The following is a 27,947-nucleotide window of genomic DNA, read 5'->3' on the forward strand; positions in this document are numbered from 1 at the left end:
AAAGAAGTGACCATCTTCCCCCTCTGTGTTCAAGCCTGTGGCCAGAGGCAGGGTTACCTCAAATGATTAACCAACAAGCACAAAGACAAACGGGAACAACACACAGGCAAAATCACTTCAGTCCCTTTTTGTATACACAATAAAATGCACCCAAAGCCATGAACGGTTGAGCTATGACACAACACGCAGCTGTAACACACGCACACACTCTCAAGCAGTGCGCCTCTCATCCCAGGAAACCTCCTTTGAAGCAGAAGTGTGTGCTCTTCTGCGCCCCCTTGTGGCTCTGATGTAAGATCTCGTGCTAATGTGAAGTGAAAGTGTGTTCTCATCTCTTTGTGGCGTGAAGCAGACGTGTGCTCCTGTGTTCTCCTGCTCACTGTTTAAACTCTGTTCCCTGTCAGTGTGGAGGCTGCACCTCGGAAGATACTCCACATGCTTTTTGTCTGTTAAAGGGGGTTAGCTCATGCCATCCCTTTTTAGCAGTGTGTTACTGGTTACATTTATATAAATACCCATTCAAACAAACCTCATGACCCTCCTCCTAAACGACGATGACCCCGTACTGCATGCTAGTGACATGAAACTCCATGAGGATCTCCATACCAACTTGTGACTTCAGTTGTTTTGACCTACATGGTATCAGTAAAAAGGTTTTGACTGAAAGATTGTAAACCCTGACAGTAGTCACATGCAGTCAGCACACATGCACACTGCACAGAGTAACCTGATTGCACAGTGAAGCACAACTGCACGTTCAAGTTTGACTACAGTGGGAAACTGGGGCAGTATCTGAATTTTTTCCTGCATCTCTGTGGAACCTCACTACCCCCTACCATAGTCAGGGAGTCGAATGAAATGTGAAACATATTGTGTTGTATTACAGCTGTGTTTTAGAGGTCCAAGGGGAAATGGGACTTATTTTTGTAGGAGGTGGATTTTCTGCTCTCTTATGTGAATACACCATATTCATGTCCTAAATGTGTCTTAAACTTGGCAAAGCGATGATGTTTTTTTTTCCTGTTTGTTCATTCATGCTTGTTCTAAAAGCGTGACTGTCATGAAAAGACAAATGTTGCAATGATTACCCTTCACCACATACATGCATGCTCACACAAACACACACACAATCACACACGGTACACATATTTGTCCCCCTGAGGACTAGGCTGCCGTGCCACCTGCGCTGGGGTCCGGGTGCCGATAATCTCCACTCCAGCAAGGCCTGCGCAGCTGCACACACACTCACACAGCACACTGTGGAAGCACAGAAACTCTGCTGCTTAAAAAAGCACCCTATTCGTGTGAACCCACAGAGCAGGGCACGAACTCGTACGTCTTAGGGAACCTCTCGGAAGTGTTAAAGAACTCGGAGAGAGTGGAGCAGTACATGCCAGACTCGCTGGAGCTGCGATTGGCCCCAATAGCAAAGGAGAGGAGGAACACACAGCAGAGTCTAATCTTCAGAATCATACTGCAGTCCTGGATGGGACTGGTATCACAACCACCGCAGTGAACTGGGGATTGAGCACATTAAGTGGTAATTTGGAGATTGACAGATTACAGGTACATTTGTCCATCGGTAAAGGTGGAGACTAAGAGGCTCTGGGTTGGGTGTAATGGTCTCTTCTCATTTCCAGCTATTGGATGGAATATCATTTTAATGACTGCTGATGGACCTGCACGCTTTCCTGATTGGGACACTCATGTCTCAGCAGACAGCTGACCATTATGTTTGCACCATCAGAAAACTAATGCCCCCACACACACGCACGCATGCACACACACACACACACACACAAGCAACTTGTATTTACATCTTTACCTCAGCCATTCCATACCAGAGGACCTCACATGAACTCCACTGGACTTCCGTGTCTTTTCTTTTGTTCTGAATATGGAGATGAAGTTGTGACAGCTTTGACATGATCCTTTAGTGTCGTGTTCTTCTGCCCCAGCCTGTGTCGGAGTGGCCCCTGACCCCCAAACCCCATTCGTGCCTGTGCCAATATGCTCATTGAAAGCCAAGCACAAGTGCACCTCCGCGTTGGAGACAAGGTGCCGTTGTCATGATGCAGACAAGTCGACCCTGTGACCCTGCTGACATCCCGTCTGAGGGTCCTGCGCCCGGTGCAGGGCTTTTCCTCTCATGACCACTGAGAAAGACCTCTAGAAGGGTTTCATTCAGCATGAAGCCTGATTATAAAGAGGACATAACTGCATTAAGAAGAAAAAGATATATATAAAAATATATATATTGTGAAAACATATTTATAGCCTATTGGTGCTAGAGTTGAGATATTGAGGAATCCTGCCTCATTAACTCTGGTATTTGACATTGAATTCATTTACACATTGTCTTGTACTGACTACTTGTGATCTGTTTTGGTTTCTTTTGTTTGTTTTTTTCATGTTAAGTGCATTTTAGCAATAAATGCCTTGGATTTGAAACATGGACTGGTTTTGTTTTTGCTCCCAAAACCGCTGCCTCAAATAGAACAGTCACTGAGTCATCTGCTATTCCTTAAGAGACGTGTTGGGTGGAGGTTCACGCTTACTGTTACACCACTCCATGAATACTTGCTTCCCATTCATCTGTTTAAAAATTTGCGGGTTCTAGGTACGGTTCTAGGTATTGTTCTAGGTACGGTTCTAGGCACCTTTTTTGGGTGTGATTCTACATGTGGTTTGGGGTGCAATTCTAGGCAAGGTTCTAGGCACGTTCTGGGTATGTTCTATGCATGGTTCTAGGTATGTCCTAGGCACTGTTCTGGGTGTTGGCGTTAGCGTTAGCGTGCTGTTTAGAGTGGATGCTGTGGGCTGTTCCTGACAGAACACAAACCTGTCAGGCTGGTCTGCTGCTTGTTGGACTACATTTCATGTGTCCTATAGGACCTGCTTCGGTAGATCAGCATAGCAGCAGTTCAAATCCCACCATCAGCTCCCAGCCAGTCCACATTTTTGCTCAGTTTCAGCGTTTGTTTGCTGGCTGGGACGTGCTGTTTATCTGGTTGGATATTCTGAAGCCTTTGGTACAGCATCAGTGAAACGTTATAAGCCTGGTAGTCTAGCAGCCCTGTCTTTAGTGCCCACTTGGTGTTTATATCAGAGCCACTGTCTACTGGCAATGTTTTACATGTAGACAAGTGTTACAACATTATATTATCACATCTCGGGCTTGATCATCTTGGCCCTGGAAAGGACGCGACACAAAAAAACCCAGTAAATGTAAACAATTTTATTGCAACAATACATACACGATAAAACATTCAGGTCCCCAAAATAAAAATCGAACAAGGAGTGTAATGTCAGGATGGGCTTAGGCCAACACCACAAACACAAGCTTGAAATCCTCCTTACTTCCGTAAAAACATGGTCAAAGAAAATGACACCAAGTCCTATAACTCCATACAAAACACATTAAATGACAGAAAATAATGTACACTTTTAAAACACACTAAGTAAAAATGCTGATTTTAAATGGAAGTACAAACTCCTAAGGCATGACAAAGCTCTTACAACAGTAGTGTTAATTATAAACTCATAAGGCCCCATCAAAGAACCTACAAAAGGAGCATCTAACGTGACCATGTAGTGACTACCATTCAAGGCACCATGGGACACTGGCATACCTGATCCATGGCAATATAAAGAGGACCCAATCATTCAGTTGGCCAATCACATCGTCCACGCTGGGGAACGTGCTCACAAAGGCGTGGAGTCACAGAATGTTTTCACAAATTGTCAAATGAAGACCCTAAACGGAACCCAAAATGAAGCAGCCTCAAGCCACCTCCTGACAGCACTGGTGGCAGTGTGGTGAACCCCATCCTGACGGCAGTGAGGCTTGCTACACTTGTGCGCTGTGAACACAAAGCAGCCCAGGCTGACCACAGCCACAATATCCAAGGGTACAAACACACAAGAAAAAGCACTGTATACAGGATTGTACAGGTCTGCAGAAAAAAAGTCTACATGTATTTGGGGGTTTTTTTGGTTTTTTTTTACTTATACACATCTAGAATGTAGCATAACCAAATAACAGCAGTATGAGAAGTTGCCACCTTGAATACACTATAGACAGGTGGGATCCGAGTTCTAAAGGAGGTAGGGTGAGATCTCATCAGTACTAAAGAGGACCAGAAAGAGAACCAAGTCCAATTTAAAGTTCACTTGCCTTGTGAACATAAAAATAAGTCAAGTCAGCTGCAGCCGGTTACCTTTCTGAATCACTTCCACAGACATTAGCGTGGTTCACTGGTCAGTTTATGTCTGTTCTGACTGCATCACTGGCTATAACCCTGATGTCCATTCTCTCTCAGAGGGACTCAGTAGGATGTATTTGAACGACATCAGAACAGCTGATGCAAATAGACATTTCCCACTTGTTTGATCTGCACTACAGCCGAGAGATGAAGAGATTTTTCTCTCACACACAAACATGTGACAAAGATCACTCTTGAAACTTCTCTCATCTAATTTTCTGTTTTCTACGTACATTCCAAAAACACTCGTTATCTTAAATCACTCATGTACCATAATCTTCTTATGGTCTGCACTTGCAAACACCAAAGCCCCCCCCTTCCCAGTTCAAATCAGAATTGCCTTATTGGCATATGCTACAGGTAGTACACAGCCATAGCATGAAACAATTAAAAATAAATAAATAAACATTTATTTAAAAAAATAAATAAAAAAAGTCTACACATAGAAAATTATATACAGTTCATAAGTCAGTTCTACATGGTAAGGCCTCGTTCCCCCAGCAATGCACATAACATTCCAAAAATATAAGAGAGCCTTAATTACTTTGTAACCATAAGGTAACGGTGGCTTTTTAAATAAAGCAGAAACCAATAACAAAATATTACCACTGCACCTTCCAGAATGAATGGAATCACAGGTGACAAAAAAGGAACAGAACTATGGAAGAATCGGCGGGATGAGAGCATCACGGGACTGATACTGTACTTTCCCCCGTCGCTACTCAAAGTATCACACCTCTTGTCCGAGTGGAGTGGAGTTTGGGAATTGGAAATTTCAAGTCTCATGCTGCAGACTCGAATGACAAACCAATTTCCGTGCCATACGTTTCCTGGGAAGAATTGCTCAGGAAAACCGTCAACTGCTGTCTATCTAAATGCAAATGCAGAGGACTCTTCCAGGCACCATGACTGCCAATAAGAATCCTCGGTCTAGAATAAGGGCGAGAACTGTTCGTTCACTTTAAAATTCTACACAGACCCAGGGACGCAGCGACTGTTGTGCTGTTAAACAAAAGCAGTGTCTTTGATGCTTAGCTTTAGCAACACTAACAGGTTCTTTTATTTTACAAAGGTTAGTCATTGCTTACTTCTTGCTTAGATAAGGTTGGAGATTAATCCCTTGTCCAGAATTTACCTGAAGTAAAAGACATGCACAGAAATCAAGTCATGAATTAAAAATCTTAGTTTTGGAGCCTCTCTTATTTACAGTCTGCCTGGCAGCTGCCCATGGGGTCATAGGCCAGCTGCAAGATGGTCTAATACAGGTGCATACTACTCCAACACCTTCAGGGCACAAACAGTAAGGTGCTACTGATTACAACCTACGAATACTGTAGGACTCCACATAATCACATCCTAATGCTCTTGTTTGTGCAGATATTTTGCTCCTTCCATGTGATATTCAGTTGTACTGCTATTTCTGTTTGTGAGCTGCTGCTTGGAGCATGTGGCTAAGAAAAACATCAGGACTACAAGACATCTGTGTGTTGTTTTTTTTTATTGGAAATAAACAGCGCATAGAATTGTTTCCATTTTGGATTTAGTTTCAAAGCAGAAGGCTCCTTTACAAATGTAGAACACTGACATTAGGAAGAAATCTGAATGACGGCAGGGTGTAAGTGAGGATAAGCAGGCCTTGCTTGGATTCATGTTCACCTGGCAATCATTTTCTATTGCCTCGTTTTTTCTATAGTTATTGATTTTGACCAACAAATTTACATTTTGATAGTAGACCATCTTTCATCTCTACCAAATGCAGAACAAAACTGAGTAGAAAAATAGCCTTGTGCTGGAAAGTCTGAGCAGATCTGGATTTGGTTTCCTGCTCAGTGGTACAGAAAACCACACTGATGTGGAAAGCGTAAATTAGGACTCTAAAGAACTTAAAGTTCACAGGACTTAAGCAGAATAGATCTTTCAAAATTTCAAGTGTACATAACAATTAAATGGCGGCACAGCACAAGTTAGCGCGTGAGCTGTCCCCTTAGCCCATTAACTTCCTTTTAAGCATCACAGTTTGGGCGTACGTACCCTCTAACGTTTCTGTAAGCAAAATGATAAATAGAGACAGAAGTGCAACCAGATGCAGCAAACTGAATTCCAGTGTTGACCTGTTTACCTCCCACTGGCTCCGAATCTCTCTGCTCTACTCCCGTTGCCCTAGCAACCAATCAGGGATCTGGCCGAAGCTTTACCTCATATTGTTCATATTTTATTGTTTTACACAAAGTTGGTAGTAAACAGTGGTGAAACATGCACACAATAGTCTGTAGTCTTTTTTTTTTTTAGGCAAAGGTTCTAGGATTTGATCCATCACACTAATCCATTCATGACCTATAAACCCTGTTTATCTACACCACAGTGACTAATGACCATTATGCAGACCAAGTGAACTTAAATTTAAGAAGGCATACTGGTGTCAATACCCACAAACAATATCCATCTGCCTGTGGGTCTCTTCTGATCTCCTGCAAATCATTTTTGTAAAGACAGTATGTGGGTCAAGCGCCGTCACACACAGTCATGAACTTGTCATATGGCGCCATCTAGTGTTATGTGGCAGGTGAGCATGATACTTCACCTTCCAAAATTTTAATCATAAGAATCAAAATGTGCCAGTCATGATACTGCATACTACAAAAACAAACAAGACTTATGTTCAGCAATGCTTTTAATTATACTGTAATAACATGCCAAAATCAAATATTTCTGATATGCTGCTTCACTAATAAAGTTAACAATGAACGATGTGGCATCATGTAACATGAACAAAATATTCTACATGTAAGGACAGTGGAAGTATCACTGTATGAGTAGATGTACCGCATTCATTTCTTCACAGGAATCCCAAGCTGAAAGAGACATGGTCATGGAGAGACACCCACACACACACACCCCCAGACACCCCCCCCCCCCCCCCCTCTCTCTACAGGTTGTACAGTGAAGGTGTTTACATACTCCAGCCTGATTAAATACACCAGGTAAAAGGAGGCCAGATTTTCCATTTATTATTGGAAAGGTACCAGATAAAACTGTTCAAAAATGTGCTATATATATATTTTATATAACACACACACACACACAAATCAGATGTGCAAGCTACATGCTTCTGAAGCTCTAGGAGGCAAGCCCATTGGCAGCCACTGCCAATGCAAACAGATACGTCATTAATGCAACGGAAATTTGTAGTAAACTGCATTGGCAAAAAAATTCTTGGTTAATTCTCAATTCTGATGGTCTAAAGGTGTTCAACAAAGCAATCAGTAAACCTTCTTTTGGTTTATCTAGTATACAGCAGCTATCTCTGCTAGAAACATTGAATTCTTGATATCAAAAATCTATTTTTCACATATATAAATTGAATTTATGATAAAGAAAAATGGGAATAAAAGATAAAATGGCTTGCCATAGATTCCACACATAAAAATTAATGTTTCTGATATAAAAAATCCAACTTCTGATATCAAGTAAAAATGGAGTTGGTTCTAAACAAAACGTAAGTGTTGATAACTACAATTCAATATTTGACACTGAGAATTTTTATACTTTTGGAATTTCATTTCTTACTAGTCAAACTTAATTTGATATCAAGAATTTAACATGTAACAATTTAATTATTACATGTGCTAATGTTAAGGACATTCATTTGCATGAGGATATGAGAGTGGGGATTGTATTTATTGTGCTTTCCTTAAAGAGATAACAGCAAGTGCCAGTGGATACGTTTTGTCTGTTTAAACCAGCTGTGCAGAACACACGCGCAGCTGGGCACTGGTAGGGCATACTATTTCAGATTTAAAGTGTAGCCCACAAAAACCTTAGACAACAGCAGACGTGGTTAATGTGTGGAGTTGTGAAATTATTTAAAAGATTTTAGTTTATATAAATTTTCAGCCCCACTCTGTACATGTGTGTTCACCTGCACACAACCCCAAACATGCATTTTCAAATCCAGTTCATGCACACTTGTTCAACTCTATGCTGTGTAAAGTGGGCAGTGAAGTAAGTTACATCATACATACATCTTGCTGCCATCATTGGTGTTAAGGGACTGGGCTTTGAACAGCTGGGCAGCAGGTCTGCGTGTGCTGAAGGAGAGCATCTTTTCCTCCAGAGTCTTCCTCTCCTCCTTTAGCTTGCTCTTCATCCAACAGCATGGAGCGGCACACAACCACCATTTTCATAACTCCCACAGTAGAGAAATAGTGACGACCTTTGCAAATAACAAATGCCCAATGTTCCGTTTCTCAACAAAGGACATTTCCTTTTCTTTACCCACTCCCCACATAACCAGGTGCCTGAAAGACAGCCAGACTCTCGCATTTAAAGTCCAGGCTGAATAAGACCATCTTGACGAAGCAGACTGTGGTGAGCTCCAAGGGCACTCGAACTGAAGCTGATTAAACAACTTAATAAAGCACAGACACGACAGTAACGACTAAGAGGACTGTGGCTTCTGGCACTGCTGCTTAGCCTTCTAGACAAATTCTGAGCTTTGAGTTTTAGAAAAAGAAAAATTGCAGGGGGCTTCATTTCCTACTTCTTTAAACTCAGCCTCTTTCCTTCACTCTTTGGACAAATGTCTGTCTCATCTCCTCACACTGCTGGAGCTCACCCAGAATCTACTGATGTTTGGCCTCATATGTTTGCTGTAGGCTACCACACACACAAAAAACCAGCATCAACTACAGACCACCTCTACCTGTGGTTTTACCTGGTCACACTGGAGTCCAAAATTAAACACGTTTTCATTTAGAAAGATCTGTTCACTGCAGAAAAATCAAATCAGAGAAATGTAAACTTATACGGTATGATGCCAAGTCAATTTCAGAAGTGCAAAAAGCCAAATAAATATACTATAATTAGTCTAAGCACTAGCCATGTCATTGGGCAAGTGCTGATACAATCACCAGTTATGCCAGAGCCATCCCTAGAGGGGAGTCCCAGAGTGCACCACTGGCCTCACCAACAGTCACACCCTCTAGGTGGGTTGGATGCTCCCTTCTCAACATTCCGCTAACCAATCCCGGCGGACACTTGCCAACGTAGGTGGAGATAGTGGTTGGCGCACTCCTCCAAAAAGGTGCCATCCAGTGATGTCACATTGGTGGCCGCTCAAAAAGATGCAGTGGCTGACTACACGCTTATCAGAGGCAGCGTGTAGCATTCACCCTCCAGGAATTAGTGGGTGGAGCTGGAGATAACCAACCTTTGGAGAAAACTGGGGTACAAATAAATAAAGTATTTGATCAGTATAAATCACAAGACTGTATTGGGAACTACTTCTAATAGCCTGCAGCATGATGTCAAAGGTATACTGACACTAGGGTTGTTAACTATTAATAGATTACTGATTATTTGCCATTAAGAATTTAATCAATTAAGAGATCGAAAGTAAATGAATAAAATTGCAAGGCTTGACTTTTCATAACAGTTGTTTATGGGCCTACTGTGATGTCGCATAAATCTCACATGGTTTCTGAAAGTGCAATCATGTAATTAGCGAAGAGTGTGGTGTGGGCCCATTCCACGTGGAAAAAAAAATAAAAAAATGAAAGTGTGCCTTGTAACCACTGTGTTACAGTGCTTAGTTTTAGATAAAACTAGTCCTCTTATGTATGTACCATTTAAAAAAAGTTGACATCCGACTAACGGTGAGGAGGCGGACGAACGTGCGGAGAAGAGCGAGATTTATTAGGGCAAGTCCAGAGTTGGTACAACGGTCCAGGGTCACAGAGTCAACACTGAGATGACGGGGATACATGGCAACAAAAACAAGGGCTAGGATACACAAAGGCAATCTGGGGAAGCAGGCTAGAACAAATGGTGTACAAACTTACATAAAGAGACAGGCTTTCAAAAACAGACATTAAACTAATCAAACACCACACGACAGGGTTTAAATACATGAACTTAACAAGATTAGAAACAAGAGACAGGTGTGAGCAATCAAACGAGGGGCGGAGAAAACTAAACTACATGGAACTAAAATGCACAAGACAGGGAAAACATGGACCAGGGAAGCTAGTTTCATTCAACCATTATTTCAGCACTGGTTAAGAAAAACTGCAATAACGGGGAAGTAAATGAAATCATTAAAACTAATGTGCAATATGACTAAAGTGATTATGCCACTAAGTACATTTGACGGTGATGAACTTTGTTGAGCCAGGACATCGCATCCCATTCAGAGACACACTGAAGAGTCATTAGGAAGAACTGTACATGTTAGAAAGGACAAAGTGCAACTACAGCTATCGAGGGATGATGTTCCCATCACAACCGACTGTTGGACCACTGACTACAGAAAAGTACTTTACCGTTAGGTGCCATTACATCAAGTAGGACTGGCGAGTAAAATCAGTGGCGCTGCTCATAGAAAGCATGTCAGTTAGACAGAGCTAACAACTTGGCAGAAAACTTGAACCAGGTTATATGATCATGAACATATGTCATGTGTATTGTGGGGCATCGGGGCTGATCAATTAATTATCGATAAATGACTGGTGTTCAAGAGAGACTCTTTAAATTTGTAACCCTAACTCAATCACTTTTGAAAGTGTTAAGCCTGAGTGATCTGTACCTGACTGGTTCGGACTCAGCATCGGTGTCTAAAGCGCATCTCCTAGTTTGTAGTGCCGGTAAAGTTCGTAGTGGTGCGTGTGAGTCTGCTCACGGAGATCCTCCATGTTTACCCAGATCAACATCTCAGTTTTACAAAGTCACAGTAGTTGTTATTCTCCGCTGAAGAGGAACATGTGCAAAGACACACACACACAGGTTATTCTATGAATGTGTACAGCTGCCTATAAGCACTCTCCTCTAAAACCGAAACAGACATTTTCTGTTATGTCAGGACCAGAGTATGTGACTAAGCTGTGGAGGCTAATGCACTGAAGACATACTGGATGTTAATATTTTGTGCTAAACAGCCTCAGTCTGCTGTTGGCGAGTTCTCTCCTAGGTTATGGCTGTGAAGAAGGTTGGGAACACTTACCTTGCACTACAGCCCAGGGGTACTGTTTTGCTTTCACCATTCACCTCCTCTGTGCTGACAACCATAACAAGTGGCAGGTGGATCTAGAAGAGGTAAAAACCAGAGTCAACCAGTGACACCCCATACTGCTGAATTGACCCCAGCCAGCCTACTGCTGTAGCTCAGGCCAATGTAAAGTGCCCACTATTCTGTGGTGTGTTACACATGTAATGATGGTTTTGAAGTAGAAACATTCCAGCACATACATTCATGGCCATGTTGATCCCCATCAGTGGGGAACTGGAAGATCTGCACACCATTGCTGGCCAGTTCACTCATGATCTTTATCTTGAATTTGTGTAGCTCACTCTTAGAGCTAGTATCTGTTTTGGCAATGACTGGGATGATAGACCTAAAACAGGAAACAAAGCCCTAAAACTTCTCAGCAGTTTTATCTCTCTAAGGTCAGCACAAGGGTCATATTTATCCCACCACAGGTCAGGCTCTGCTAAATTTGCTACCAAGTTAAAATACTAAAGTTGTTCTTTAGTGTTGTTCTCATGTGTTCTAAAAGTAGCCCGTCCCTCAGACTAGCCCATCTAATAGCTGGGTGACTAACCAACCTTGAGTTGCCAAGTGAATGGTGGCGCCACTGTTTTGCATGTGCCAGTTTTGGGTGTTGCATTTAGGACAATAGTAATGTGGGTGGATGGCAAAGGCACAGAGCCACAAGACAAATTAAGCAGCCTAAATTATATCACACCCAAATATTTAACAAAGCCACCAACTAGACTGAAGGACTTTATTTCTAGTGACACCCCTGGGATAATATACAAGTAAAGTAATATGGCGGCCAAGCCCACCGGAAGAATTGCAAAAATGAAAAAGAACCATCCATTAACACCTACCATAAATGCTGACTTGTTTAATGCAAAAGTTGTGTTTAGTTTGCTTTTTAAGTAATGTTACATTAGCATTTGTTCATCAGTCATCAGTGCTTGTCATCTATTCAGATTACGCATTTTCTTTACTTTTATGTTGCACTTACACAATCTTCAGGAATATTCTTCATACAGCACGACAAGATTTTAGCAAAGCAGTGCAGAACGATCATCAACAGCAGAGTCGTTAGAGATTTGTGAACGGTGGTCTAATACCTCCAGGAGAACAAGCCATCCATTCACACCTGTCTACCTGTCAAACTGTTTGATGCAGAAGTCATTTTTAGTTTGCTTTATGAGTAATGTTACATTAGGATTTGTTCAGCAGGGTTCCTTAATGGTATTTTTCACCAGCATGTCAATGTGACTTAATTTCAGACAATCGTGGTTTAAGTTCAAGGGCTGATGTACAGCAGAAGCACCCATGTCTTATCAGTTCCATGTCGTTAACTGTGTGAGACTGCCACCCCTGTATGGAGACCATTACTGTAGGTCAGACAGACATTGAAATGTATACCTGTCACAGGTGGCTGGCCTCCCAGCAGGAGGACCACAGTGCACACCTTCCCCTCTCCCAATCAGCGGCCTACTAACCATGTGCAACTGTCCCTTGATTCGCCCTTCCACCATTTCAACCTGCAGGTCAGCAGGGACGGCACTGCGCATTAGCAGATTACCTGTTGGGTAACTGGCGGGGAGAACCACCACAAGCACTTACCTTTTGTTTCATTTATGTTGCCAAACGTTAATGTCTTTATTTATGGAAAATAAAGAGCACCTAGCAACCACACATCTTGCTCCCTTTGTGCCACCAGCATCACAATACCATGCAACAAAAATAAATAAAAGCAGTTAATATACAGGATTTCAAATTTGTTCTCATACCTGAGAAGCTCCTGGAATTTACTACTAAACTAAAGAAAGCACAGACAGGATCATTAGCCTTTTCACATCGGTGCATCTAAGCTTAGCTTATTATACAAGCTGCTCAGGACACTTCTGTCCAAGCATGAACCTCAAACACTTGGGGATGTTCGCCTTAGCTCATAGGAAGCAGTACGGCAGTTTGCAGGGCTGCTGGGAAGTTTCAGTCATGGTAATGCTATTGGGTTGAAGACAAACACACAGGCATGTTGACTGTGGTGAGAAAGCTGAACTTGCTGTCCAGATTCTTCATGATGACCAGGTCCAGAGACTTAAGGGAGTGGCCTGCTGGTGCCATGATGGACAGGCAAGCATGGATCCTGGAGTCCTGGTGGTTATGAAGGGAGCGTTTGACCTTTAGCTCCTCTTGCAGGTAGGACTCAAACTGAGTGTCCATGTAATCCACAATATTCTAATAGCTGTAAAATGCAAAGTGTTTCAAACCAAGAAAAACAGAGGCAAATATCTTTTCAGAGTGCTTTGGTTTAAAAGAAAAGGGATGCCCACCTCTGGTCCAATACATTGCCTGCCTAAACACACTTTATTCAACTCCTCTGTTAAACACACCTTCTAAAGCTAGTAATTGAGAAACTGTACTGCACTCCATCGGTAATGGAGCAGATCTGGACACCCCTGCATTAGAGGAACAGTACAGTATATCCAGTTAAAGCTATTCTTTCTAACGTACCATGAACAATTGTTAAAGTCATTCAGACAAACCTACTTCATTACTGCAGAACACTCAAATCAATGACACAGAGCTAGATAAAAAGCCTACCTTCCCTGCTTTTTCATCTGGTCTCCAAAGCCAGCAGCGTTCACCGATGTGAGGTTCAATCCAACGTTTCTTTCCTTTGCCTGGAGGTCGCAAGTCTGAGCTCTCAGCCTCACCTTCAGCTCAAAGTGGGATGGCTCAAAGTTCTCAAAATTGGTGTTGAATAAAGTGTCCATTGATGTTTATTTTTCCAATGCCAGTCTCCCCTGATAATGAGAAGAAAACAAGGATGCAAGACACTTTTTAAATTAACTTCTGGTTAGATGTTGAGATATACATTGCAGTGTGATGCAGAAACAATTCTCATGTCTGAACACTACATTGTGTCATTGTTCACCATGGTGCTACTGTCCTCACCAATACAGAGGATGATGAAATAGAAGCCCTGGCTTCTGGATTCGTTCACCAGTTGATCTGGCAGACGGTCAAATCCAGCATGACCCGACAGAGAAAGTGGACGAGGACAAATGAAGAAGAAAAAGGAGACAAATAGGGACACTAATATATATATATATATATATATATATATATATATATATATATATATATATATATATATATATATCTCGTAACGCTGGCCCGAGTGCCGCAGGGCGTGGTACAGACGCGCACACTCCCTCGACGGTGACAGTGATGTTTATTAACACACAACGCAGACATTAACGGTGGCACGCACATGTAACATTTACGAGCAGCACGACTCTACATTTAACAAAGCTAACTAACATGCAAGTCAAGACGATACAAACAGGCATTACAGGGAAACAATGACCAACGGGGATCTTCCACTGACAGGGGTGTAAGTAGACAGACTAACGTTTAACATTAATCCCTGTCCAGGTGTACGCAATCCCCTGGGGGCGTGGTATATATATATATTTTGTAACGCTGCTGGCCCGAGTGCTGAATGGCGCAGGGCAGACTTCCTCGACGGTGCAAGACGTTTATTAACATTAAACATACGACAAAGGTGGCACTCACATACAACATCTACGGTGAACATGAGAACACGTTTAACATTTGATGACTAACACACACAGACATTACGACTACAGCGTTGTTTACATATATCGAGAGTTATATCGCACAAAGTAGCGACAATGAGTAACAACGGTGCACACACTGACAGGGATTGTTTAAATAGACAGACAAACATTCACCATTAAACCCTGTGCAGGTGTTTGCAATCCCGGGGGCGTGGTTACAAGCACACACGTAAATCCCCCTGCACGCCGTGGGCCGTACCACGTGACTCGTGGGGGGCAGAGCATTCCGTGAGAGTAATGTGATGGTACAGACTCCCACATTATGTTTGTCACGTGTGTGTGTGTGTGTGTGTGTAGTACTTTGCGATGTTGTACACATACTTACTTTAATAATGGCATACACAAGCACATACTCATCATTAAAAATTACAGTTAGTTTTATAAGTGACATCCTTTCAATTCTAAACTTAATTCTTAATAATCAACATATACACATTTTTATTTGTCTGTGCATGTGTATGACGAATCAAATTTCAAAACTAATAAAACTAATTTCAATTCCATTAGCCTAAGCATTCCTAACAACTACACTGTTTGACAAAAGATGCTTGTATGAGTTTAATTTTTAACATAAATGTCATGGTACACTTTAAAAGTCAAATAAAAATGTGACTTGTAATGGCTAATAAATCCTAATGAACTAATCTAGCGCATTTTTAAAACAGTTAACTATCTAAAGTATTCATTCAAATGTAATGTGAGAGGCTTGACATGATAACCTAGCTAGATAGTTTGCTATCCTACCTAACTAGATAGATAGTTAAGAAGCTCAACCTTATTTTAGTTATTTAGTTATTCAGCAATGTTGGTTCTCTCCAGCGTTAGCAAATAATAACAATAATGATACGATGTCTTAACATTGTAATTTAACCACTGCCTGCTTGAGCAGAGAATAATTTCTCAACCACATTTTTCACTACCTTGGGACAGCTAGCTATCAGAGAGACAGCCAGACAACTATTACCCCAAACACAATATTTCATTCAGCAGACTAGCTAATCTAACCTAGGTTAGGTAATAACTAAGATAACTAACCTAGGTTAGGTAATAACTAAGATAACTAATCTAACTAACCTAGGCTAGGTAATAACTAAGATAACTAACCTGGGTTAGGTATTAACTAAGATAACTAACCTAGGTTAGGTAATAACTAAGATAACTAACCTAGGTTGGGTAATAACTAAGATAAACAAGACAACTAACCTAGGTTACGTAATAACTAAGATAACAAGATAACTAACCTAGGTTATGTAATAACTAACCTAGGTTAGGTCATAACTAATCTAACTAACCTAGGTTCGGTAATAACTAAGCTAACTAACCTAGGTTAGATGCCATTTGTAATAACTAAGATAATGTTAGATGCCATTTGTAAAATTAACTAATAACAAAAGACTTTAAATGTATTTTATTTACGGATGAGTAACAAAGCCAACTCATCGCTCCTATCCCAATAAGTGAGGCAACCGACTCAGTCAAATCTGTCGCTCAGGTGAATCTATCGCAAATCGTGTTTTAAAAACGTATTATAAATGTAATTCTGTTGTTTTCTAATGTATACTTAATTCTAAGGAATATTATTAATTTACTTTTTTACATTTGCGTAAATAACGCCATACCCACATTTTTAATAATGGTCATAATTCAACCCCTAAAGTGTAAAATGGTATTTCCCTGACCCTCCTTATCACACTCGTCACTGCAACAATGCATTAGCGTCCATTTTGGAGCACTCAAGCATGCTGTCTCGCTGTAGTATTCTCGGGGTTTTGAGCCAAAATGATCGATAACGTAAACCAGTTACACAACTTTGAGCTCTTTAGCTACCGGGAGTTGCTAGGATGGGACGCAAACATCTTTGCGAGGACTGCGACCCCTATCTGACACTACCCACTGATTTTGTGGATGACACACTTTTGATAACGGAGGACAGGATATCGTTACCTGCTTCTTTGCAAAATGTTTAAATATGTTATATGCTTCGGGTGCAACAAATATAGAATAACATATATTTAATAATAAAATAACAATTTGCACAATGGCGACAGAGTGCACACAAGAGGCCGTTTTGGAGTTTCTAATTGAAAAGGGGGGGGCGTGTGAAAAATAAAGTGTTAATAGACCATTTTAAAGTGTTTTTTGCTAGTGAAACCACAAAAGAACATTGTTCAGTGAGGCATTCGGGAGGGCTGTAGACAACGTTGCCTACATCAAGCAGGAAAACGAGGATAAAATTGTCTGTTTGAAAAAGAAATATCGTGAACATGGGAGAAGGAGGGAGAAGGCGGAAGATGGCAAGACCCCTCTCGCTCAGAGTTCAGCATCGCCGCACTGCAACGCCAGTGGAGCCGTAAACGACCAAAGAAATGGAACGTCATTCAGATGTTAGAGAAAACGGCATCGATCACGACTCATTCAATCGCATCCGGGACGTGGCATCAGTCGGGAATGAGAACAGTTTGGAATCCTATGAAAAAAACGATTGTAGCAAAAAAAGTGATTCACCTGCAGCCACGAGTGGCGATAAGAGAATGCACGTGAGTGTGTCAGAGAAAGAGGATAACGGCCCGTGCGTGTCAGACGTTGCGCTGACTGAAGCAACCGGTTCGGATTCCGACTATAACCGTTCGCATGATGCAAACCTGAAAGAAAAAGAGCCTGCAAACGTGCCTGAAAAAGATAAACCGGCAGACGAAATTGAGCGTGTCGAGACTGAGGACACGTGCCTCCGTGACCGCCCGGGGAAGCTGGACGCGGCGCGCAGCAAACGCGCGCTCTCAGCGCAGCCCGCAGCCCGTCGGCGTGGGACACGCGACACGTCGAGCAATGCGATGGCCGGTGTAAGCGACGCCGACTCGTCGGCGCCTTTAGGCACGGACGGCAGTGCGCCAAGCGGGGGACGCAAGAGCTTGGCTGAGCGGGTAGTGGGCGAATCCCCGCAGGTGCGGCGCAGCCTGCTCCGGAGAAGCTCTCAGGGCTGGGCGACGGCTGGGCGACAAGATTCAGTGAAGGGCGACGGAGACTCTGTGTCGGAGGACTCTGCCTTCATCGCGCTGGACCCGCTGGAGCACGAGTGGATGATGTGCGCAAGCGATGGGGAATGGGAGAACCTTCAGCGTCTGCTGACGCGTGAGCCCAGCCTCATCACCAAGAAGGACTTTGTCACCGGCTTCACGTGCCTGCACTGGGCTGCCAAGCAGGGCAAGTGTGATCTCATTGCCATGCTGATCACATTTGCGCAACAGCACTCTGTGGCGGTCGATGTGAACGCCCGCTCATGTGCAGGATACACCCCTCTGCACCTGGCTGCCATGCACAGCCACGTGGAGGTGATGAAACTGTTAGTGGAGGCTCACGGCGCCAACCTGGAGGTGCGGGACTACAGCGGGAGAAAGCCCCATCAGTACCTCAGCACGGCCGTGGCAGCGGACATCCGGGACATTATAAGGGTCCATGGGGACGAGGACACGGAAGGTGGTGCTGGACACTGGCGTCTCCCTAAGGTCTTCCAGTCCAACCTGAATCCGTTACGGATGCTGGTCCTGACTGAGGAGGGTGTGGGCGGAGCCTGTGAGGGTGTGGGCGGGGCCAGGCCCAGGCCACTTTACCGCAAGGCTTCCATTGGCAAAATCAAGCTGAAGGGAGGCCGGTCCAAGACCCAGATTGTTCACAGCACCTCGTTCAGGGAAACCGAGGAAGAGGAGGAGTCCCTGAAGAGCCCCGTCAAGTCTAGACCTGTGTCCAACCTCTTTGGATAAAACAGATACATTTTTCAGTGTAGTGTAAAAAAAAAAAAATTGATGGAATTAAAGAAAATGAAACGGTACTCTTTTTTTTTTTTTTTTTAACTGAAATGAGTTCTGGGACCTGAGAAAGTCACCATTTTCCTTTTAGTGTAGTAGTTATTTCAGATTATGTCAAACTCCAAAAGCATTGACAGCATGAAGACAAACAGTTGGCGGTTAGGCTTTTGACTGGTGATATGAATTAGTGCTGAATTAGGTCTGTCTAAAGCTTTAGTCCGTGTGGAAATGTGACCCACATGGGAACTTAAACTTATCAACACTTGCTGGATCACAATGGAACTGCACTTGACACTTTGACATTAGTCTGAGACTCTAGCTTGTACTGCTTTTATGAGAGTAATAACCTCAGACCTATTAATACAGTCATATATATGTATGTAAATAAATTAAAAACCTATTTACATACATATTTAAATTAATTAGCTTTAAATATATTAGATTTTGTCAGAACAGAGAAACCGATCACTTATGCATAATGCATTTTGCACCTGTGTGTTTGGAGCCGATTTTTTGAGCCTGTACTTTCTGCTTTCCTCATTGCATGGTTCAGTCTTAGCCTCCTTTGGGACTGTGTGCATTTTAAGGCTCTTTTGTTTTGGATTTCCTTTTCTGGGTTGGTGTGGTTATAAGTGGCTTTTAGAGGCACCATAGATTGATGGATAAATGTGAAAAGCAATCATGACCCTTGCAGTCAATATATGAAAACAGCCAGATTTTTACACGCTGTTTTTTTTATAAGCTGTTGTTGTGTGAAATAGCTGCTATTTTATATATTTTAAAAATTATTCCATATGCTGTTAACCTCTGTCAAACTTTAAGTTGGGTGAGGCTAAAAATTAATTACTTAATCACTGAAATCTGATATCTGGTTTATGTACAGCATTTGACTGATGCTCCTCTCCAGAATGACTTATTCATCAGTATGACAGTATGTGTGCTCCCTGGACAACAACACCTCTTATCTGTTGCTAGCACTATACCTGCTCTAATGGTAGGTAGTAAATGCTTGGGATGTTTCCTAACATGCTTTTAAATTTTGAATACCATTCCTTAATGCAGATGTTAATTGTAGTGAACACCTATGTCACTGGGAAAATTGGTCAGTCTGAAATGATTTGAGTCATTTATGTTTTTGAAGGATTATAAGTAGGCCTTTCAGTCAAATTAAACAAGGTAAATATAGAAATATAGTTTGGGTTTTTTTCCATTTTGTTTACATGAAAATTATATCATCGAAATTGTAATTTTAGAAATCAGTCAGATTTTGCAGTGCACTTTAACCATACCTTTGTGAATTCAACCACTCTCCTTTGGAAGAAAACAATGATTCACGCAATATAAAAATAAAATCTTTATGTTATTCTATTACATGTATTATCTATAATATTCGATTTAACCTGTTTTTAAATGAATCATTAATGCTTGCATAATAGCCAACCTTCTGGTGTGCGTTTATTATTCATTTGATTGCAAGTATCAGATATGTTACATTTCACTTCTTAACTGAATGTTCTAGAAAGTTTAAATCCTTCAGAAGATGTTAATATGACATTATTTAAATTGGAATTTAGATATATACGATCATGAATTTGGTAAAAATGACAGGCATTTAAAATGTTTACATTTGTTCTGGTAACATGAGAGGAATCATTAAAAATGCTCTCTTAAAAGCCTATAAGCACATTTATCCTGCATTTGTCAGTATATTATCAAACAGCACAGACAGAAAAATTATTATATCCTCAAGAAAAAAAGAGCCCTGAACATTCCTTCTTCTTTAACCTGCTACAATTCTATTTCGTGGCATTATATTGTACTTTTCACATTTACATTTACAGCTCTACAAAGATCCCGTTCCAGACACCTAACAAAGAAGCCAAGGGTGAGCTACAGCAGATGTACCCTATCAAAGAATCTTAAGATGGCATAAAAAAGAAACCTTAGAGCACCCAGAGTAAAAAAAAAAGTACATTCTCATTTGGTAGGAGCACAAAGTGTTACATAGTGCTGGCATTTACCTAATCAGAACGGAAACAAATAAAACTGAAATAAACTACTAAAGACTAATAATGGTAAAGTCAGTTGTTGATGACATAAAGGATCTAAAAAAAGAACATGTTTCAGTAAGGAACTTGGTCAACGCTCCAAAAGGTCTGCAGCAGGCCACGCCATCTCCATTCACCCGAACTCTGTATAAGCCTGACTAGATCCACATCACAGCAGGCACTACACTACATTAGAGGGGAGATTGGGAATATCTGATTTAAAGATACAAGGGCAGTGTATTTAAGATCAATTACAATTTGATCATTTCCTATTTCCTTTCCAACAAATTTACGCTAAACTTAATATCACGTTTCAAAAGCAAAATCTCTAGCTAAAAACTACATTCACCTTTTTTTGTGAGTGGAAGACTGAAGTCATGCGTGCATTATGTCAAAGAGAGATTAATGCCGTTTTCGGTAGGCAAAAATATTCCAAATCCGATACGCTTTGTCCTACGTCTATTTTTTTTTTATCTCAAATGTCATTATATCGTTTTAATTATGATCTCTTTAAAGCTAAGCTATCGAGGAGTTTACGGCATAAAACTAGCAAATTCATTCAAGTTTTTTTTTTCTATGTAGCTTTTCAAATTCGGTTTAGCGAAGCCATTTTATATTAGGTTGACGTTTTTCTAGGTAATCCAGGCTCTTATGCAGTTGGCTAACTTTATTCATCTGATACACAAAAGACCTTCCCTTTCTGTTCCCAGCACTGCTTAACGTGACCAGACTGAAAATCTGTTTTCATCCCCTTTAATAGTCCACGTCTCCGGTAATCCTTGCAAAGGTTTGGAGGAGTAAAGGACGTAGGACAAAACGTATAATTATCACATGATGGAGGTGTTTTTGTGATCTCATGGTGACAGAGACGTTTTGGTCGGTGATCTACATGTGAACTCCTTTTTCCCGCACGGTTTATATATATATATATATATATATATATATATATATATATATATATATATACATACACACACACGCACGCACCGTTACGACAACCTTGCTCTTGGACTATGGTATTTCTCCACTTTCTTAAAGTCTTTAAGCTGATTGCTACATGTATTATGTATTATCACTGCTGATTTGGCCCTATTTGCAATGTCTGCTGGGTCATCTGGACTTGCTTGCGTGTTTGGATCTGTGTGTTTCTTGTGTTTGGAACTGCATTCCTCTGTAGGTTGCCATGTGAATGATTAAGTCCCCAGTATGTGTAGCTGTTATGTACTCTTGTGATAATTCAGTTCCTTCTGTCCTGATTATTTTTTTGTTATTTTCACTAGCTGCGGATCACGCGCCAGCCTGAATAACATCTGAATATTAACAAAAACTCAGATGTAAAAAAATATCGCACGATGGCATCACGAGAAGCGACAAACACTTCCGGGTTTTCATGACGTAGCAGGAAGTCGGAAGCGTCCTGTCCATTTTGTGGAAACTAGACTAGCTGCGCTTTATTAGTCACCTTTCAGCATGTGAAAGATGTAACCAGTTTCCTTGGCACATTATCAAGAAGGTTGGTTGCAACTTGTGAATAAATTCGAATGTTTTTCTGACTGTGAAGCATTTGTTTGTGTTTTTAGTGAGTGAGAGGCTAGAGAGCGAAGTACTGCTGCATTAGCGGTTTCAGCTAACGCTAAATAGCTAAAGTTTCAGGACACTGTTTCCACAGATAATAGTTGTGTTTTCATATTAGGTTTTTATATTATACTATTAGATTTTCATTCACCCGTAATGTATTCGAGTCCGTGTCAGTCCCCAGCGCTGTTCTGGTGGTGAAGATCGTGGTTAGCACGTTTGCTAGGCTAGCTAGCGTTAGTGGAGGGAGATTCGTTCGTTACGAAGTAAAATATAGTCATCTTGGCTTTATAGTCGTCTGGCTTTAATGCAGCTCCTGTTATTGAGCAGATGTACCTGGTTCGGTTTTGCATTCACTTGCATTTAATTGATCTTAGCACTCAACTGCCTTAAGGTATTGCAAATGGTTGAAGGCATCCTGTAAGCAAAGGGAAGATTTTTTTTAGTATTGATCTGGTCCAATTTTGTGTGGTATTAAGTTGCTTTGTCCACAGGAATATTTTAAACGAAAATATATAAAATTAAATGTCAGTCATTAGAAGGGGCTTTGTCATTTCATTGGTCTTCTCACTTCTGGTGTTGTGTGCTATTTACCTAGTTATGAGCCAGGGCTTTGATTCACAATAATAAAATATTTTTTCTTTGAAATTGGGGGGGAAATGGAGGTCATGTATGCCTTTAAACCACTGCCTCGAACAGTATTTACATTATAATTGTAGATGATATGGGTCCTTCTTAGCCTAGTTTATTGTAAGCACTTTCACAGTTATCTCCATTATCTGGCATCTTATCCTGGTTGTGGTTGTACTCTTTACATTACTCAGTCTTTCTCTGTTTCAATTAACAACAGCTGCCAAGATGACAACCATTGTCCATGACACCACAGAAGCTGTGCAGCTTTGTAAAGAATACAACCTCTACCTGAAGCCCATTGCCAGGATGACAATCAGTGTAGCTCTGCCTCAGCTTAAGATGCCTGGCAAGTCTATCTCCAACTGGGAGGTGATGGAGAGATTGAAGAACATGGTCCAGCCTGACCAGTTCTCCTCCCTGCGCATCTCCAAGAGCACTATGGATTTTATCCGCTTTGAGGGCGAGGTGGAGAACAAGAGTGCCGTCAGGAGCTTCCTGGCCAAGCTAGATGGAAAAAGCATCAAGCTAAGCGGCTTCACAGACATCCTGAAAGTTCGCGCGGCCGAAAACAAGGTAGATTTCCCCACCCGCCACGACTGGGATTCCTTCTTCAGGGACGCCAAGGACATGAACGAGACCGTTCCGGGAGAACGACCCGACACCATCCACCTTGAGGGGCTTCCCTGCAAGTGGTTCGCCCAGAAGGACAGCCCTTCCGACAGGCCTTCAGAAGCCGTCCTCAGGGCTGTGTTTGAGGGCTTCGGTAAGATCCGCAACGTGGACATTCCTATGCTGGACCCGTACAGAGAGGAGATGACGGGCAAGAACTTCAACACGTTCTCGTTTGGTGGACACCTGAACTTTGAAGGCTACATACAGTACGAGGAGCACACAGGTTTTGTGAAGGCCATGGACATCTTGAGAGGGATGAAGCTCATGCTCAAAGGAGAGGATGGCAAAGCAGTGGCGTGTGGTATCAAGGTCAGCAGATGCAGTGTGTGGTTAATCTCTAATGGATAAATCTCAGTCTCACTGAGTCTCACTCCTCATATTTCACCCCCTTGATATAAAGTTTGTAATCATATTGTCCTTGTTATCCAAATAATTAAGTTTTTTTTTTGTCCCTGGGTTTTGTCCTATTTCTGAAAGTCCTACACCTTTAGTAATCAGAGACAACCTCCTGCACAGGCTTCATGTATGGAGAGGCATTGCTTAGTTCACTAGTGCTATGCTTCTTATAGATTGTGATATTTTCACAAGAACGTTGCCATGAACTACCTTGAACCTTGCCCATGTAACACAAGGCAATTAATGTATTTTCAGGTGACCTTTGACACAACCAAGCACCTGAGTGACTCATCACTGAAGAAGCGCCAACAGGAGCGTGCAAAGCTCCAAGAACTGGAGAGGCGGAGAGAAGAACAGAAACGCAGAGAGAAAGAAGAAGAAGAGAGGCGCAAGGAGGAGGAGCGGTACTGTTCTCTTCATAACACCACACCCCTGGGGCCTTTCGGGCTACCTGAAAGTACGAGGCTCAAGGCGTTGTCTTTGGCCGAAGGGTTCGGGAGTTCTTGTTTTTACGACTCTTTTTGCAGGAAGCAGCGCGAACTGGAAGAGGAAGAGAAGGAGAAACGCAGGGAGGAGAGGCTGAGGAGACGCGAGGAGAGGCTGAGGGAGCGAGAAGAAAAAAGGAACCAGAAGAAGGTGGTGGATTTTCCTTAGTGGAATGTTTTTCCTTGCATAAGATAATGATGAGGCGCTCAGTTTTTGGGTAAAGTAAAAAGAGCTGAGGTGGTTTAGTTTGGGCAATACAAGCTATAATAAAGGTGCAGTCAGAAACATAAATTCATCTGCCATCAAGTGTGCTTGGTGAGTCCTAGATCAGTGACCATTGGAGTCAAACCTAATAAGCCGAGGTGCAGAGTTGCATCATGCAGTAATGCGTTAATTGGTAGTATTTCATATAAATGATTACTAATTAACATATGTTATTACTAATTATTATAAATTCCCAACAAAGGCAAAGAAGCAGCAGGAGGAGGAGCAGAAAAGACTGCATCTGAAGATCGCCACGGAGGAGCGGAAGCTGCTCCTGGCACAGAGGAACCTCGAGTCCATCCGCTTGATTGCTGAGCTGCTGAGCAGAGCCAAGGTCAGTCACCACTGAGCCTGTTAGGCTCAGCCATGCAGCAGCTCATTAGACTTACAGGAAAAGTCGAGCCCAGCCGCAGCCAGTGGACGCTGCCCACCAGCAATGAGGTGTGGACGCTGACGGCATGTGTTGGCGGAGCGCTTTGTTGTACGGGTCCAGCATTAAAAGCGTGAACACGAGCAGTTTTCCATATGCAAGTTGCATGAGTACAATTACAAGCTTTTACCTTCAATTCAGTCACAAAGATAGGCCAATGACTGGGCTGAGGAGATGGAAATTCTGTAGGGGAAAGGTCAAAATCTCTAATCTTAGCAGTTTAATGGAAAATTAGAGAAGGAGCACAAGTTGGACGTCAAAAGCTCCAAAGCAGAAAAAGCTAGTATGTATGGTGAGATGTATTGCAAACCTCTACCCAAATTTGTCACCTGTCTGAAGCAACTTTCTACTCATTATTCAAAGTATTTGAAGTCTAATCTAATGGTAGCCTCCTTAAAATCTCAAGGGTTACATGAGGTAAATAGCTTCATTCAGCTGGCAGAAAAAATTGTGTCAGTGCCTGATTCAGACTAGTGGAATCCCTGTGCCCTCTGCAGGCCCTGAAACAGCAACAGCTAGAACAGGAGAAGGCGGAGCTTGCCCGAAAGCAGAAGGCGGAGCTAGCACGCTTGCAGCAAGTGGAGGAGCGGCGGCGGCAGCAGGAGGCAGAGCTGCATCGCGTGGAGCAAGAAAAGGCCCGAGCTCTGGAGCTGCAGAGGAAAGAGCGTGAGCTTAGAGACCGTCTGCTGGGGAACCTGCTCAAGAAGAGCACTACTGCTGACTGCCAGCAGGGGGAGCAGCTTGACTTCCCTGCAGAAGCAGCAGAGAGCGAGCTTGACCTCCAGGCCTGTGAAGTGCGAACGCAGCTGAACGGTGTGACCTGCCGGTCGGAAGAAACCAAGCCTGTCGCTGCGTGCTCTGTCACAAAGGGGCGGCAGGAGAACAAAGCAAGGAAGCAGGAGAAACCTCCAGGAGATGAGCAGAGAGGTTTGAAAGAAAGGAGACGCAGTCCAGAATCTTCCGGCAGTAGGCGTGGGCGGAGCGCCCACGCGCACAATCGCAGCAGGGAGCGGAGTCATGGGCACAGGAGTAGCAGCAGAAAGCCCAGTTATGGGCGGAGTCGGAGTGGTCGGAGGCGGAGTGGTGACGGGCGTCATGGCCGTGGGTGGAGCCCCAGCGGGTACAGGAGGAGCCGTGAGAGAAGCCACAGCTACGGGAGGCGGGGCCGAGGAAGCCGCGCGTGTAGTCATGGTCGGAGCAGCAGGTGTAGTCATGGTCGGAGCAGCAGCTCTAATACTGGGAGCAGTAGGAGCGGGAGCATGAGCCGCTCCTCTAGCCGAGGGCGTCGGCGACGGTCCTTCAGCCGGCAGAAGGAGCGCTCCAGACACCACTGAAAACGTGAGGCTGTTTAGAAGATCCTTAGAGAGAGACAACAGGAGTTCCACTAAACACTTGAATTAAATCTCTGATGAGCAGATGTTTTGCGCATGGTATGAAATCATACTGTGAGAATGCACGACTGTGTACGCCTGACTGGTGCACATCTGCGTAGAATTCAGTGCTGCTTAAAATGACAGAGGCTTACTGGAAGCTCTGTCAATAAATTAAGTCAGGATTTCATTTTCCACAGGTGCTCTCCAATCGGTCCAAGGTCCTGAATTTGACAAACCATTAGCAACATCTTTTATCCAACAAACACAAACAGTATCTTTGTTTTTTCTTGTGGACATGTGGTTCAGGCTGGCTCCATTTACAACAACACGCTGAACTCCACCCAACAGCAACATGGTGAATGTTGCATTGTATTCCACTTGTTTTTAAGCTTGGTGTTGCTTGAGGTCACTGGGAACCTGGGATTTGTATCTCGCCAGCACGGCCCGCAGCCAAGCCTGTGTTTTTTGCTTTTGTTTGTCTGTTTGTTTTTCCACGTTCCTTTCCCATTGCATAGTAGTGTGCATTTATAGTTAGCTGCAAAGTCAGAAATATTTGAGACTTTGCCCAATATCTTTTTTTTTTTTCCTTAGTGTTTTTCTTTCTTCATATAGGTAACTGTTAAGTGTAGAAAAGATCAGAATGAGCGGACGGAAAGGATGGCCCTCTCGAGCGTGTCTGAGGTGCACTGGTCATCGTGCTTCTTGAGATTGCCATCTCTACGTAATTGAGTTGCTGCCTTTTGAGTTACAATTGGATGAAAACGACATCTGTTAATTTCATGCACTTCGTAAGAATCTGTTTTATGTTAAAGTGTATCTTTTAAAGGGTATCTTTTGCCATTGATTTTTAAGGATGCACCTGTTTGGAAAGCTTTTTTTTTTTTTAATTTTTTTTTTTTTTTTTAAGTGAACCAATATATGAATATTTGCATGCGATTTGGTCCCTAATTGCCATTCTACTACACTGAAGGCTTTTACTTTACATCAGATTGGTATAACAGTTCTTCTTAATAATAATGTATTAGATGTTTAATTTGTTAAGTTTTATTTAGTTTTCTATCCAGTAGTGACCCTCATTAGGAAGGTTCAGACTCCAATGTTTAAAGAAATGGGAAAAAAAAAAGCATTGGAAAAAAAAAATTTAGTTTTGTAGCTGTTTCTTGCGCTCAGTTCAGTGTTTGAGTTGCACACAGAGGAAATGGAGGACACACATCTGCTTCTGTTAATTCTCTGAAATTCCTGATTGAAGGTTTGGAATCAAAAATGTTCTGTGTCTATAGACTGAAGAGATGTTTGACCATTCAGCCACCAATAAAAACCATCCTTACAAACACCAGAGT

At 42.3% G+C, this 27,947-nt stretch overlaps 4 protein-coding genes across 5 annotated transcripts in view; 3 read left to right on the forward strand and 1 right to left on the reverse strand.

Annotated features, from left to right (window-relative positions):
- LOC113586729 (E3 ubiquitin-protein ligase SH3RF3-like) overlaps positions 1-2,417 on the forward strand; it is a 130,137-nt gene extending 127,720 nt beyond the window's left edge. Inside the window, exon 10 of the mRNA XM_035522997.1 lies at positions 1-2,417. This exon is cut by the window's left edge and continues 357 nt beyond it. The gene's annotated coding sequence lies outside the window, so the exon portion shown is untranslated.
- Positions 1,131-14,335, reverse strand: sept10 (septin 10; the record flags this gene model as incomplete). The annotated part of the gene is given in 15 exon segments (XM_035522698.1): positions 1,131-1,233; positions 1,337-1,492; positions 8,288-8,406; positions 8,749-8,827; positions 8,829-8,921; positions 10,849-10,882; positions 10,885-10,977; positions 10,980-11,009; positions 11,263-11,300; positions 11,302-11,345; positions 11,494-11,653; positions 13,340-13,525; positions 13,885-14,063; positions 14,065-14,087; positions 14,239-14,335. Coding segments are annotated over 15 exon segments (1,434 nt in total), but the record flags the coding sequence as incomplete, so codon positions are not given.
- Positions 14,336-16,695: 2,360 nt separating this feature from the next.
- On the forward strand, positions 16,696-20,098 carry sowahca (sosondowah ankyrin repeat domain family Ca). Its single transcript, XM_027025071.2, is given in 4 exon segments — positions 16,696-17,016; positions 17,018-17,086; positions 17,089-17,314; positions 17,439-20,098. Coding segments are annotated over 4 exon segments (1,593 nt in total). The 5' UTR covers positions 16,696-16,965; the 3' UTR covers positions 18,686-20,098.
- A 2,087-nt stretch (positions 20,099-22,185) lies between these two features.
- akap17a (A kinase (PRKA) anchor protein 17A) lies at positions 22,186-27,813 on the forward strand. Of its 2 annotated transcripts, XM_027025081.2 has the most exons (6): positions 22,186-22,291; positions 23,204-23,967; positions 24,310-24,458; positions 24,582-24,690; positions 25,007-25,138; positions 25,732-27,813. In XM_027025081.2, the coding sequence occupies exons 2-6, from the start codon at positions 23,212-23,214 to the stop codon at positions 26,566-26,568; spliced, it is 1,983 nt and encodes a 660-aa protein (XP_026880882.2). In that variant the 5' UTR covers positions 22,186-22,291; positions 23,204-23,211; the 3' UTR covers positions 26,569-27,813. The 2 variants fall into 2 exon arrangements, with proteins under 2 accessions (XP_026880882.2, XP_026880881.2); XM_027025080.2 differs by having other exon boundaries at positions 24,310-24,690.
- Positions 27,814-27,947: the final 134 nt, after the last annotated feature.

Source organism: Electrophorus electricus, chromosome 25 (genome assembly GCF_013358815.1).
Source record: "Electrophorus electricus isolate fEleEle1 chromosome 25, fEleEle1.pri, whole genome shotgun sequence".
Lineage (NCBI taxonomy): Eukaryota > Metazoa > Chordata > Actinopteri > Gymnotiformes > Gymnotidae > Electrophorus > Electrophorus electricus.

Coding starts and splice junctions, on each gene's coding strand:
- akap17a (XM_027025080.2), top strand. CDS start 23,212: ATGACAACCATTGTCCATGACACCACAGAAGCTGTGCAGCTTTGTAAA. Junction 24,691..25,006: donor AAAAAAGGAACCAGAAGAAG/GTGGTGGATTTT, acceptor TTCCCAACAAAG/GCAAAGAAGCAGCAGGAGGA. Junction 25,139..25,731: donor AGCTGCTGAGCAGAGCCAAG/GTCAGTCACCAC, acceptor TGCCCTCTGCAG/GCCCTGAAACAGCAACAGCT.